General features: G+C 35.1%; 3 protein-coding genes across 6 annotated transcripts; all 3 read left to right on the plus strand.

The window, feature by feature from the left end:
* Positions 1–3,506, plus strand: LOC111701195 (4-hydroxybenzoate polyprenyltransferase, mitochondrial). Of its 4 annotated transcripts, none has more exons than XR_002765163.1 (6): positions 1–466; positions 725–930; positions 1,355–1,542; positions 2,136–2,250; positions 2,583–3,027; positions 3,336–3,506. XR_002765163.1 is itself a non-coding variant. In XM_023472369.1 (6 exons), the coding sequence occupies exons 1-6, from the start codon at positions 67–69 to the stop codon at positions 2,952–2,954; spliced, it is 1,245 nt and encodes a 414-aa protein (XP_023328137.1). In that variant the 5' UTR covers positions 1–66; the 3' UTR covers positions 2,955–3,506. The 4 variants fall into 4 exon arrangements, 2 of the variants coding, with proteins under 2 accessions (XP_023328137.1, XP_023328136.1); XR_002765164.1 differs by having other exon boundaries at positions 3,367–3,506; XM_023472369.1 differs by having other exon boundaries at positions 1–148; positions 185–466; positions 2,583–3,506.
* Positions 3,507–3,584: 78 nt separating this feature from the next.
* On the plus strand, positions 3,585–8,553 carry LOC111701191 (poly(A) RNA polymerase, mitochondrial). The gene is made up of 12 exons (XM_023472364.1): positions 3,585–3,677; positions 4,001–4,051; positions 4,718–4,812; positions 5,196–5,312; positions 5,456–5,520; positions 5,581–5,852; positions 6,046–6,088; positions 6,206–6,227; positions 6,436–6,524; positions 6,652–7,044; positions 7,472–7,769; positions 8,114–8,553. The coding sequence occupies exons 2-12, from the start codon at positions 4,008–4,010 to the stop codon at positions 8,521–8,523; spliced, it is 1,848 nt and encodes a 615-aa protein (XP_023328132.1). The 5' UTR covers positions 3,585–3,677; positions 4,001–4,007; the 3' UTR covers positions 8,524–8,553.
* Positions 8,545–13,348, plus strand: LOC111701192 (transmembrane anterior posterior transformation protein 1 homolog). Its single transcript, XM_023472365.1, has 7 exons — positions 8,545–8,675; positions 9,459–9,612; positions 10,618–10,796; positions 11,232–11,376; positions 11,729–11,854; positions 11,948–12,129; positions 12,226–13,348. Exons 1-7 carry the CDS (start codon positions 8,560–8,562, stop codon positions 13,115–13,117), a joined length of 1,794 nt encoding a protein of 597 aa, XP_023328133.1. The 5' UTR covers positions 8,545–8,559; the 3' UTR covers positions 13,118–13,348.
* Positions 13,349–13,952: the final 604 nt, after the last annotated feature.

Genomic DNA, 13,952 nt, shown 5'->3' on the forward strand with positions numbered 1-13,952 from the left:
TCATATTATTATATATATTTGTATTTGCATAGAATTATAGAGTTTATATTTTCAGATGAATTTAATATGTTGTTGAGACAGTCTGTTCTGAGAGCGGGAGGAGGTGGATTTAAAAACGCCGGATTATTAAATGGCGGACTGTTCCAAAATGGAGAATATTACCAAAATGGCGGACAAATCCAAAATGGCAGACAATTCCAAAATGGTGGTGGACAGTACAACAGAATATTTCATAAACATCCTCTGACGCTGGGATTTAGGAACAAAGATAATTATCAGAGTATTGCAGTGAATAGGTTAACAAATATCCCGGTTAAAAACATTCAAAGGACGTTAAACCTTCAGGGATTGAATCCAAATGCGTTATCTGCGAGATCAAAAGGAACTCTACCGTCCAGATTAGTTGAAAGTTCTCCCTCTGGTCTTCAACCATACCTCAAGCTAGCAAGATTAGATAAACCAGTAGGTAATCAACAATACAAGTTTAAGGGCACTCATTACTTGCCTCAAACTCTAATTATTAATCCCTATTTCTTTGCGCTAAGCTGGGAACTCTTGAAACGTGGATATCGAAATCAAGCACAGATATCGATCTTTTGTTAATCTACAGATTAATTTAATCTTTATTCGATATCCTGTGAAGAGTTCCTTTGTTCTATTTTATAGCGTTGTAGAATGTAGATATTATAATTTAACGTTAGGGTTGTAATATTTACTTCGTCAGGGACATGGTTGTTGTTTTGGCCTTGTGGTTGGAGTATAGGGTTAGCAGGGGTACCTGGAGCTATACCAGATCTCTCTCTACTAGCAGTATTTGGTGCTGGAGCTCTAGTAATGAGGGGAGCAGGATGTACAATCAATGATATGTGGGATAGGAATATAGATCAACATGTTGAGAGAACACGGAACAGACCAATCACATCAGGACAGGTTTGTTTTTGGTGGATTATTCTTTCATATGGTGAATTTAAGAATTTTTACTGTTTTGTCCCTTTTGAAAGTTAACTAATTCAGTGGTGTTTATTTTCCTTGAAAAATTCTTTCTCTCGTTGAAATTTTTTTTTTCCCCAGCTGTTGGATATGATGTTTTTTGGGTTATTTCCAGTGAATTGAGGATATTAAATAGTAAGTTGTAAGGCTAAAATAAATGAATTTTTGGGTAACAAAGACTTGATAAATGGGGAAAAAAAATTGCCTTTTGATATCCATTTTTCCCAATTCTGCCAAAATCTTTCTAGGAAGCGATTCTTCGATTTTACAACTACAACTAACAAAAATCATTGGCGAATCTTTCTAAATATATAAAAGTCTTTGCAAAATGGTTCACATTCCTTTTAAAATAATTTAATTTCAGATTTCCTTGTTTGACGCTCTTGTGTTTCTAAGTGCTCAGCTGGGAGTCGGACTCCTGATCCTACTGGAGTTGAACTGGTACAGCGTGCTCCTGGGGGCCTCCAGTATGGGGTTGGTTGTCATGTATCCTCTAATGAAAAGGATTACTCACTATCCTCAACTAATCCTGGGACTTGCCTTCAACTGGGGGTAGGATACTCAATACTCATATGGTTTTATTTGGAGGGGGTTCTTTCATGGTTTTATTTGGTGGGGGTTATTTCATGGTTCTATTTGGTGGTGGTTCTTCCATGGTTTTATTTGGAGGGGGTTCTTTCATGGTTTTATTTGGAGGGGTTTCTTTTATGGTTTTATTTGGAGGGGGTGCTTTCATGGTTTTATTTGGTGGGGGTTATTTCATGGTTCTATTTGGTGGTGGTTCTTCCATGGTTTTATTTGGAGGGGGTTCTTTCATGGTTTTATTTGGTGGAGGTTCCTTCATGGTTTATTTAGTGATGTCTCTTTCATGGTTTTATTTGGCGATGGTTCTTTCATGGTACTTTTATGGGGGAGGGGTTCTACTTTTTGTTATCTGGCGTAAATCTCCAATGTTTTATTGATAAAAGATTAATTATTAAGGTAACAGGTTTTTTAAATTATGTTGGATCAGATCAAGATTTTTTATATGGGATATATTCTCCTACACCTNAAACGAATCATTAGAACTTTGGAAGAAACAATCTTGAAATAAGTGCTGATATTTTCAAAACTGAAAATGTATTTTTAAAATTTCTATTTGCTAGAGCTTTGTTGGGATGGTCAGCAGCTCAGGGTGCCTGTAACTGGAGTGTATGTCTCTCCTTGTACTCTGCTGGGATCTGCTGGACAATGATATATGATACAATATATGCACATCAGGTACATCAAGGAGAGGTGACCTAGAAATCTTGTGTTTAGTTAATCCTATTGAGAAATTTCAAAACATTTGGGGAAGAAAAATTAAAGATACTTTAATTAGAAAGTTTTTCCCCTAGGTAATTCATACCCAAACACGCTTAAATCTATAAAATGGTTCGGGTTTGGTTTCCAGGAAAAAAATATATGCTTTTAAAATCTTTTGACAAATAACGAATAATAATAATAATTAAGATTTTTTATTACTTTCATCTTTCCTTGGGGAAAATATGAGGATTTTATATTAACAATATTTTTACTGTTTGTCCAGTATCATTACTTATTTAATATTTTAGGATAAATACGACGATATTATTATCGGAATGAGATCTACAGCTATCAAGTTCGGTGAGCAGACTCCTATCTGTCTATCATGTTTCGCCACAATGATGGGAATGAGTTTAGTTTACTCCGGGATGTTGTGTCAGCAGTCCTGGCCGTACTATACCTCCGTAGCAGCAGTTCTAGCTCATATCTCCCATCAGATCTATACTCTAGATATTAACGACGGAGAGGATTGTGCAAAGAAGTTCCTGAGTAACCGATGGGTTGGATTAATCCTGTTTCTAGGTTGTATCGGAGGAACCTACTGTAAGGAGGAGGAGGTGGAGCCTACAGATGTTACAACTATCCTCCAAGATGCAACCAAATCCAATTTTCTTATTTAGTCAACGTCTTATTTTAGTCTTCTACATTTACAGTATCTAATATCCATACAGGACAAATTGTTTTCGTTTGAATGTACAGTGTACAGTGTTCACTGGAATGCACACTAGACATTTACACTCGTACATAATGTGATACAGCGAACATAATAAATCACTAACACAGTAGTACGCAAGATGAGCGAACACCATACATATACTGCCTCATAGCATGCACAGTACACACCCTACACAAGACGTTTATGATGCGTCATTGAACAGTGCGAACACTACGCAGTACCAAAACAGTACATAAAAGGCACAGTTTACATTTACACCGTAATTCTTAAAAGTATAAAAGTACATAAATATTATTGAAAAGCGTACACTCAACAAATTATCTAGTGTCCACTGTACACTGTACACATAATCACAGACTAAAAGTCATTAATTCATGTTTTGTTTATTGTTAAAGATATATAAAAATACTGATTTGTAGTCCGGAGATATGCCTCATGTCTCTTATTTCTTAATAATCGATTTATGATTAAATATAAATAAATTTTATTTGATTAATTTTACGAATTTATTGTTATAACTTATTAATTTCAGATGAAAATGCCGGATATAGGTTTGATAAGATGAGAAATGGAATGGAAGGATTTTATATGTTTTAGAAGTGCAAATGATTAAATTATTTCCAACTTGACCATTTTAAGGAATCATTTTACATCAACACTTTTAAGGGTATTTATTTTCTTAAAAATTACAACCTACTATTAAAAATTCCCCCCCCCCCTTTAAAATTCGGTTTACTAGCGCGATGCGCATGAAATTGTTAAGGGTTTTAATTGCTAAATTAGGTAAAAGAAAAGAATTTTGTTGCTAAAAAGTCGTAATTGGAGGGAAAACTCGCTGAAGAATTTTTTTATTTTTCCCCTAGAACAACGAAAGCCATTTTTCTGTTCGGTAGAATTATATGATTCTTGTAAAAATCAGCTTGTATCAATGTAGGATTATTCAAGCAAATATATGCAAAGCTTCGTCATAATTAGGACACTTCTTTTCAGACTGACGATGCTCAGTCTCTTAAGTTATAGATGTGTTTCGAGATACTCCAGGTATTTTTCTAGGATTTATTACACCTAAAAGATGCCACTTTACAACAGTTGACATAAAATCTGGAATTTTTCTCCGGTTTCAATATTACCTTTTCTATTAACTTCTTTGGTTAGTTTTACTTGTCTTTTGGTGTTATGATCCTGGTTATATATATATAAAAGTAGTAATCTCTGTTTGTTTGCATGTCAGGAACCCCTGAACCGATTTGCTTCAAATTTTGATTATGTTGTATTTTTACAAAAACTTTATTTTATTCTAGTAAATCCCTGGTTCTCCTTTCTTCCTTGAAACCAGGATTAAGATTGTATTTTCTCTACTAAATCTCTGGTTCTCCTGTCTTCTCTGAAACCAGGATTAAGTTTGTATTTTCTCTAGTAAATCCCTGGTTCTCTTGTCTTCTCTGAAACCAGGATTAAGATTGTATTTTCTCTAGTAAATCCCTGGTTCTCTCGTCTTCTCTGAAACCAGGATTAAGATTATATTTTCTCTAGTAAATCCCTGGTTCTCCTGTCTTCTCTGAAACCAGGATTAAGATTGTATTTTCTCTAGTAAATCCCTGGTACACTTGTCTTCCTTGAAACCAGGATTAAGATTGTATTTTCTCTAGTAAATCCCTTGTTCTCCTGTCTTCTCTGAAACCAGGATTAAGATTATATTTTCTCTAGTAAATCCCTGGTTCTCCTCTCTTCTCTGAAACCAGGATTAAGATCGATCAAGACCGAGGGAAAAGTCAACTCCGGAGAATATGAACCTCTATTAGGTAATTATATAGGGGTTTAGACCCCCCCCCCCTTAAATAACTTTTGCACATCTGGGATATCAACTGTAAAATACTGGCTGTTGGTTTTCATACTGAATATCCCACATCGTATTTGATCGTAAAAAGCTTTACATTGGGATTTTTAAGACAAAACAGAAAATTTAAAAAGATTCTATCGTTTAGAAATGCAATAAGCTTCACATTTTATTTGCATCTAGAGTTCTTAGTATTTTGTACGTATTTTGCAGATAAAAAATCAAAAAATAATCCTGAAACCTGATTTTCTAATTCGTGTTTTGTGTGGATAGTTCCCAAAGTCTACCCTCTCAACCTTTCCCAAATTTGATTTGTAATTAAATTGTTTAATTTATTACTTTCTTCAGATATAATTGCAAGACGGAGAGAAGAGGCAGGACGGAGTGTAATGGTTCAAGTTAAAGGAAAACAATCTGCTCAGGACTTGTATACATACTGCTCAACTGCTATAGGACACGTCAAGGGTGAGTTAGAGTTGGTTTATTAGAAAATAAGTTCTGCGGGGTTTAGGCTCCTGAATATATTTTTGTTCAATGTGAATTATTTTATAGTTTTTAATTATTTTATAATAAAATTTGTTATATTTCATTTTAAACAATTGTTTTAGGTTTACATTTCTACAAAAATCAGTCAACAAAGGCATTTTCAAATTTTTACATCGTAGAATTCGAGGTAATGGTTTTAGAATATATTTTTTAGAATATTCAACTTTTTAATACGGTTAATTATTAGGATGAGATTTGTGTTGCTAAAATCCTGAGAACAGGTTCTCACTCCGGAGCAGACTCCGGAACCCAACCTGTTCCTGTAACCTCTCCGTTTCTCTGGTTCTCCGGAGCTGGAGCTGTCCAACCCGATCTCACAGTTTCTCCTCCTGTCATCCAACCCCTGCCAGTATTTAATGATGTTAGAGATACTCCGGATGAGAAGGAACCGGGCGGAACCATCTCAGATCAAATTTATAATCTTTGGAAATCCCAGGAGATCACGGAGTCAAATCTTAGGAAACAGTTTCTTCTGTTTATTGGTTCTGTCTGATCAATTTTCTCGTTCTTTTTTTTTACTGAAGAATCTAGTCTACTGGTTTTACCTTTTCACTCCAAAAATAAAGAGTATCCTTTTCAGACAAGTGAACAATCCCTTTAGTCGTTTTTTGTTAAATCTGTAGAAGGAATATGAATAAATTGTTTTATTTAGAGCCAGGTTTATGGTTTGCAGACAAGTTGAACTCACTATGAAGGTTAGATAATTGTTAAATTTTTACCGTTTTCTTGTTTTTGATGAGTCATTGATTGTTGATTAATTGATTTATTGGTGGATGGATGATTGATTGGTAAAAATAATTATTTTTTTTCAGGGAATGTTTTCACACGCTGCAGGAAACCTTGTGTTAATTTTTACGTCAAAATAAAAACACGATAAAAAGAAGGGTAGAAATTCTTATATAAACTTGCTCTACCGGACCCCTTCCACACAAAAAAATATTTAGCTATAATGTAAAAAAGTTTAGAATTTTTAAATTGAAAAAAATGATTTTGTTCGTTCTAAAATTTATTCTGAAAAGTTAAGCAAGGTTTGGGTTTCCAGTTCTTCCTTTTGGATCCTCGGTGAATGGATTCGGACAATCATTAGGAGATCAGGATATGATCCTCTCTCTAGACCCTCTCCAGGATAAGGTAGGATGGATAGATAGATCCTTTCTCAAGACCCTTGGGATAGAAAGTGGTTTTGGAATGAAGAAAAAATGCATTTTTCAGGAAATATAAATTTCTTAATGTTTAATTAAAAATATTTAATTTCCAGGGTCGAGAATCTCGTCTTGTTTTTCACTCTAAGAGCTGTGTATCTGGAGACAGAGCGCAGACCCGGCGCTACTGCGATCAAATCTCCAGCATTCTTCAAATCTTCCTCCCTGGCTGTCAGGACGTACAAAAGATATTGTTTGCTCGTGTTCCCATCATCAAATACCGCCACGAGCTCACTGGGTTCGACTGTGATCTGTCCATGACGTCATCAAGCGGATTATATATGTCTTGTCTGCTTCATATCTGGGGTGGAGCGGACTGGAGGGTTCGTCCCCTTGTCTCTGTGATTAAACACTGGGCTAAATCACAGAAGCTTGTTAAGAATATTCGTCCAACAAACTACTTTACAAACTTTACCCTCGTAATGCTAGTTGTCTGCTACCTCCAACAGGAACTTTTCAGACAAAAAAATTGACAAAACATTTATTTCCCAGAGAAATGCTCAATTTTTAGCGGTTAAAATTTTTTTTATTAAATTGCAGTGCTTTAAATAAATGGATCTGAATCCAGCTCACTAATATTTCTTTCAGTTTTTCAAATTTCTTTTTTCTATTTTTCGGTAGATATTCGTTATTATTATTATTATTATTATGTAGACATGGGTAAGTGGTTGGAGCTCGACCTTGGAGCTCAACGTAACATAGTCTACAGGACATGATACTTTGACTGAAGGTGGAATGTTAATAATAATAATAATAATAATGATAATAGTAATGTCATAAATGTATTATATTTCCTAAAGAATATCATGATAAAATCAGAAATCCTAAACCATAAACAAGTTTTATCACACTTTGTCTGAATTTAGTTGAAACCAGGTGCATGGTATGGTTCCTACTGTACAGAAACTAATTGAGCTGGGATCAAGTCAGGATCAGTTCAGCTGCGAGGACGGAGTTTCAGTCAACTTTCTCCATAATATTAATCCACATCTAACCAGACTCAACCAATGTTATCATAGTGATATGACACTATTTGAACTTCTGCGAGGATTTTTCGAGTTTTATTCTCATTTTGAGTTCAATAAACACGCTCTCAATCCTATATCTGGGGAAACCGAGGAGAAAAATAAACTATGGCCGAAAACGTCGGCTCTGGATATATTGAATCCACTTGGTAAATATTTTATTTTTTATTTGAAAGTTTTTTTGGGTAGTTTTTTTCGGGTGTATTTTATCTGAATACAAATTTCGGAGAAAAATAAAGCTTTTTTACTACTCACCTCACCTAAAAAATTTTAATGTCAAAAAACCAGTTATTTTTAACAAAAATTAAAATTTTGCAATAAAATAAAAACAAAATTTTTCCTATTAACTGAAGTTATTTATGCAAACTTGAATACATTATTTGTTCATATTTGTCTAAAGTTGTGTGTGTGTGTGGGTGGGGGGGGGGGGGGGGGGGGGGGGGGGGGGGGGGGGGGGGGGTAGGAATGCAGTGTTTAAATTTTCCTATTTCAGAACCTGACTTGAACGTGAGCTACAACGTCAACCTGGCGGCTGTGAAGATGTTCAAGGACCGGTGTACGGAATCAAGAAAAAGGTGTGATAAAATGTCGGAGCAAGGAGACAACCTTGCCACCCTGTTCGGGAAGGAAAAGGATCCTGCTGTGCTCGCGATGCCTAAAATGTTCGAGGTTGGGCTCGGTAAAGGTCGAGCTGGTGATAACAAATTGTCAAATACTCCGGGAAGAACTAATCTTAAATCTAAATCTCGGGAGATATCTTTAAATCTAGACTCCATCTTTAGTGAAACAGATTCCCGAGGAGATATTCCATTATCTCCTGCTACTCAAGAACAAAAACGGTTGGATAAAGAGAAATCTATACGCTCCACGAAACATGTTCCCGTCTTTAAACAACATTTTTGATCCTAGTTTTTAAATTTCCTAAATTTTTAGGTGAAAATGTCGTTTTTTGAATATGTTCGGAATGAGATAACCCGAAGTTATATGCTGGATCATGATCAGGAGCGGTATACTTCGAAACGAGAGAAAATGTACACGTTCATGAGAATACCAAGGAAACCTAGAAATTAAAAAAAAACGATACCTCTGAGCTTAAAGCTTTTTTGCCTCTTTATGATCATTTTACCCAAAATAATCAATTGTTAGATAGAATATAGATGGTGTCCCACATATTATAAAACTTGAGAAACGACTTGAAGGTCGCTCGCCTGTGATCTTGAACAGCTATCTAGGGTCAAACTGTGTATCCGAAAAAAGGATACACGACCTTTCTTTCCAACATGTTCATTGTACACAACACTAAGAAATTTGTAATTATATACTGTAAAAGACAATAAATAACATAGATAAACTAAGTAATATCTGAACTGTCATAGGGGAATAAATTATTTTTTTAATGTGGGCAATAAGTAAGTAAGTTATGATTTTTTAGGAAATATAACAAAAACATACAAAATTAAGTGTTTCAGGAGAAAATATTTTAAAACCTCCGAAAGTAGAGGTTGTGGGAATATTTCCCCCAATTCTAAAAAAATATAAAAAATATAAATCATATGAAAAGAAAAGAAAAGTTGCATATTTATTGTTTACATTATATTTAATATAAACTGGTGGAGGATTGTTAGTATTTTTCGACGATGAACTAACAACTTTTAGAAATATAAATGATAGATTCATTTGTAATTTGTGAAAAAGATATAGGTTCTACGCAAAACGGATATTTTTAAAAATATTTGTTACGTTTTTACGAATCTTGATATCATGCAAACCATTAAAAAAATGTATAACAATCTAGGAACAGTAGTATTTAAGTATTTTAATTTCTCCTGGTTAATCAGAGAGCTGGAGAAGTTTATGTCCTACGGGTTCTTTCATTGCTTGGATTCTTTCTTGTTCATCTACACATTCCTCCCGCTTAGAGTTAGCTTAGCCGTTATATCAGCAATGTTTCGTGCACCTTTAATCAAACTAGGATACGTTCAACCATATCAGGTATAGAATCAAACTAGAATACGTTCAACCATATGAGGTATAGAATCAAACTAGGATACGTTCAACCATATCAGGGATAGAATCAAACTAGGATACATTCAACCATATAAGGTATAGAATCAGACTAGGCGCATATCAGGTATAGAATCAAACTAGGATACGTTCAACCATATCAGGTATAGAATCAAACTAGGATACGTTCAACCATATCAGGTATAGAATCAAACTAGGATACGTTCAACCATATCAGGTATAGAATCAAACTAGAATACGTTCAACCATATCAAGTATAGAATCAAACTAGGATACATTCAACCATATCAGGTATAGAATCAAACTAGCATACGTTCAACCATATCAGGTATAGAATCAAACTAGGATACGTTCAACCATATCAGGTATAGAATCAAACTAGGATACGTTCAACCATTTCAGGTATAGAATCAAACTAGGATACGTTCAACCATATCAGGTATAGAATCAAACTAGGATACGTTCAACCATATCAGGGATAGAATCAAACTAGGATACATTCAACCATATAAGGTATAGAATCAGACTAGGCGCATATCAGGTATAGAATCAAACTAGGATACGTTCAACCATATCAGGTATAGAATCAAACTAGGATACGTTCAACCATATCAGGTATTAGGATACGTTCTACCATATCAGGAATAGATACGTTTCTAAAAAATGGTACGATGGTCTTCTCTAAAATTAAAAAAAAATATTTATTGTCCGTCTTATGTTTCTATGCAAACCCCCTTTCAAAACTCTTCTGAACTGATTTCATTGTCACTGTTTAGTAAGAACTCGCCTCAAGTTCTAATTTTCTAATCCCATACGGCGTTCATGCCTAATAAAAATTGCAACCTTTGATGGTTCAAATTTTTACTAATTGATCTAGCAGAAACAAGTCTACGAAATCCTGTTGCAAAAGAATTATAACACAAATTTATTCGAGATTTTAGGTTCCCTTGTTAAAAAACAAGTTTTGTTTAGGGACGAATGTTGTTTCCTGCCGAAATCATTGATATTTTAAAAGTTCTGATAATCCTGGTGTGTTGCTACGCCATGAGCTACGTGGACACCTCCATGCTCTATCACATGATCAAGTCCCAGTCCGTCATCAAACTCTACCTCATGTACAACATGATTGAAGTTGCAGACAGGCTATTCAGGTTCGTTTTAAAATCTAGCATTTCATGTCCGTTTTATCCAACTTTTCAGGTTCGTTTCATCCAACTTTTTAGGTTCGTTTTATCCGACTTTTCAGGTTCGTTTTATCCAACTTTTCAGGTCCGTTTTATCCAACTTTTTAGGTTCATTTTATCCAACTTTTCAGGTTTGCTTTATCCAACTTTTCAGGTTCGTTTTATCCAACTTTTCAGGTTCGTTTTATCCAACTTTTCAGGTTCGTTTTATCCAACTTTTCAGATTTTATCAAGTTTTTCAAGTTCGTTTTTATCCAGCTTTAAGGTTCGGGTTAATAAGCTTTTTAGGTTTGATTTTATCAAACTTTTCAGATTTTATCAAGTTTTTCATTCAACTTTTAAGGTTAGTTTTTTATTCAATTGTAATTTAAAAAATTATCAATTTTTTCTCTTCTTTTTTAGTGCCTTTGGTCAGGACACTATAGATGCTCTGTTCTGGACTGCAACTGAGCCTAAGGGGAAAAAGAGGGAACATATTGGAGTAGTTGCTCACCTCCTCCTAGCAGTTGGATACGTCTTTCTTCATGCTCTTCTTGTTCTACTTCAGGTTTATATATTTAAATAAAGGCTCAACTTTCTTGCTTAACATTTTTCTAATAATGTTAGAAATTCCATTTTAATTTTGTTTTTTTTTAACCTTTTAAAATGAAGAAGGGGGGGATGATTTATTCTTTAAATTATAAACCCCTGACATTCTGCGCTTTAATTGATATTATCACGTGTTTTGGGGATTTTTTCTTTTAACATCTGGATAAAATTTGGATCAGGAAAGTAAATAAGTTTAGATTAGGATCCGGAACCAGGAAGTTAAATAAGTTTGGATCCGAATCCGACGCATCAATGATAACTCTTGAAATCTCGCCTTATCCACTTCTACTCAAAGAAACTTATTGTTGCAGGCGACTACCCTGAACGTGGCAATCAACTCCAGCAACAAGGCTCTCCTCACAATCATGATGAGCAACAACTTCGTAGAGTTGAAGGGAAGCGTTTTCAAGAAGTTCGACAAGAATAATCTTTTCCAGGTTTATCCATTGTTTCATTATCCACTTACTTTTTAACACTTTTTACAATATTTTTCACATTTAATTGGTTTATTCGCATTAAAACTGTTCAAGGTATCGTGCTCCGATGTACGAGAACGGTTTCATCTTTTCGCTCTGCTCTTTGTGGTTGTTCTCCAGACTATGAAGGAGTATGGATGGAAGGAGGAGAGTTTCTGGTCTCTAGCTCCGGACTGTTTAATTGTACTCGGAGCAGAGGTTCTTGTTGACTGGATCAAACACGCTTTTATCACTAGGTAATAGCTTCTTAATTCTAACCCTACTAAATCTAAACTTTTACGTGTCACAATCGCATTTTGTACGCAGGATTGAGATTTATTGGTTTATTTCAGGTTTAATGAAGTCTCAGCTGATGTCTACAAGGACTACACAATATCTCTAGCTTATGATCTAGCACAGACTAAACAGAAACTAGCTTTTAGTGATCATTCGGATATAGTCTCACGTAGGATGGGTTTTATACCTCTTCCCTTGGGGGTTGTTATGCTTAGAGTTATCTATACATCTGTCAAGAGTACCAATCCCGGAGCTGTGGCTGTAGCTGTCATGGCGTATATTTGTTTGTTTACATTTAGAGTTCTGGGATCAATCGTGATCCTGGGTAAAGCTTGTGATCTGATTGATGAGCATAAAGCTAAGCAGGAGAAGAAGAAGATAAGTGTAGACGAGTGCAGACCCCAGGTTCCTCCTAAACAGACTGAAGATAAGAAATTTTCTGTTGAGGAGCTGAACCCTGCTCCGGTACCCTTGGTTCACCAGAGAGTGGAAACTATCCTGCACAAGACCAAGGAGGACCAGGAGCTGTTTCAGCTCCCGGACCAGAGCTCAGAGAGACTCTTCCTCTTCCAGAACAGCTGCGAGGATAGGTCCGACGTAATCCTGACGAACATGAACTCAGCCATGATCGATGATGATGAGGACACGAACGATAATATCTTGGATGAGTCGGAGACGGAGTGTACAAGGTTGAGTGATACCTCGGAGTTAGACGAAGAGAACCATAAAGATTCATCTAATCTGACTCCGGAGAGTTTATTATTAAGTCCTGCAGCGAAAGCTAAATCTTTATCTTCTCCTGACCTTCTCCGTCGTGAAGCAGAGGATTGGGAAGACGAGGAGGAGGAGAGTATTCTTGTTACAGCTCAGGGTTCAATGCTTTCTCCGCAAACCTTTCTCCCTCACCTTGAACCTGGTGTGAGGAAGAGAGATACTCCGGGTACTTGATATTGGTGGGATAGCTCTACTACTCAACCTGAGCTGGAAAGCTGTAATTGTCCTTGCCTCTGTGATATTTTAAACGAAAACCTTGAATATTCCTGTACTAACTCCAATGACGGGGAATGATGGAAACCCCTGAAACCAGGAGACTAACCTGAACCTGCAGATAAAAACCCGACCAAAGCAAAGGCAATAAAGAATAGAAATGATATAACACACAAACACACGAAATTCAAATTGAATGTTTTGCATAAATGTGTTTTATGTGTAAGATCCTTTGGGAAACGAATTGAACTAAAGAGTATATCTGTCCTGCAGATGTATCCAATTCTACCGACTGCCTTTTCAATTTCTTTGATTTTTCTTTAATTATTACTCATTCAATTCTGATATTTAATTATTCCATGATATTCAAAATCGAATGGATTCTGATATTTTGATTTATTTTCATGAGGTCTGGATGTTTCAATGTGTATTCTGTACAAAGACGAATTGTAAGAATATTAATGAATGAATATATGTACAAATCTTAATTTATGTACTAGTTGTTCAGTTACAATGTATTCTATAATATGATCCTTATTGAATGCAAGTGTTTTTTTTAATAAGGGGATATAAAGAGAAATTTTTACCAGACAAAAAAACAAAATTTTTTGAAATATTTGCACAGTACACATTATAAATCCCCTTCAATTATTAGCTAAAGTTATCTCAATCTGTCCTATAAGATGAGTTTTTGTCACAAAACTGAAACTTTCTAATCCATGATGGCTTTAACCTTTAATATTTCAAACTTAATTTATTTGATGTAAGAAAATTCATGGTTTAAACTAACTAAGGT

Source organism: Eurytemora carolleeae, unplaced genomic scaffold (genome assembly GCF_000591075.1).
Source record: "Eurytemora carolleeae unplaced genomic scaffold, Eaff_2.0 scaffold451, whole genome shotgun sequence".
Classification (NCBI taxonomy): Eukaryota; Metazoa; Arthropoda; class Copepoda; order Calanoida; family Temoridae; genus Eurytemora; species Eurytemora carolleeae.

Coding starts and splice junctions, on each gene's coding strand:
- LOC111701195 (XM_023472368.1), top strand. CDS start 67: ATGTTGTTGAGACAGTCTGTTCTGAGAGCGGGAGGAGGTGGATTTAAA. Junction 931..1,354: donor GACCAATCACATCAGGACAG/GTTTGTTTTTGG, acceptor ATTTAATTTCAG/ATTTCCTTGTTTGACGCTCT. Junction 2,251..2,582: donor ATACAATATATGCACATCAG/GTACATCAAGGA, acceptor TTAATATTTTAG/GATAAATACGACGATATTAT.
- LOC111701191 (XM_023472364.1), top strand. CDS start 4,008: ATGCTCAGTCTCTTAAGTTATAGATGTGTTTCGAGATACTCCAG. Junction 5,853..6,045: donor ATCACGGAGTCAAATCTTAG/GAAACAGTTTCT, acceptor TGTTTTATTTAG/AGCCAGGTTTATGGTTTGCA. Junction 6,089..6,205: donor AAGTTGAACTCACTATGAAG/GTTAGATAATTG, acceptor ATTTTTTTTCAG/GGAATGTTTTCACACGCTGC.
- LOC111701192 (XM_023472365.1), top strand. CDS start 8,560: ATGTCGTTTTTTGAATATGTTCGGAATGAGATAACCCGAAGTTATATG. Junction 9,613..10,617: donor GATACGTTCAACCATATCAG/GTATAGAATCAA, acceptor AGTTTTGTTTAG/GGACGAATGTTGTTTCCTGC. Junction 11,855..11,947: donor ACAAGAATAATCTTTTCCAG/GTTTATCCATTG, acceptor AAACTGTTCAAG/GTATCGTGCTCCGATGTACG.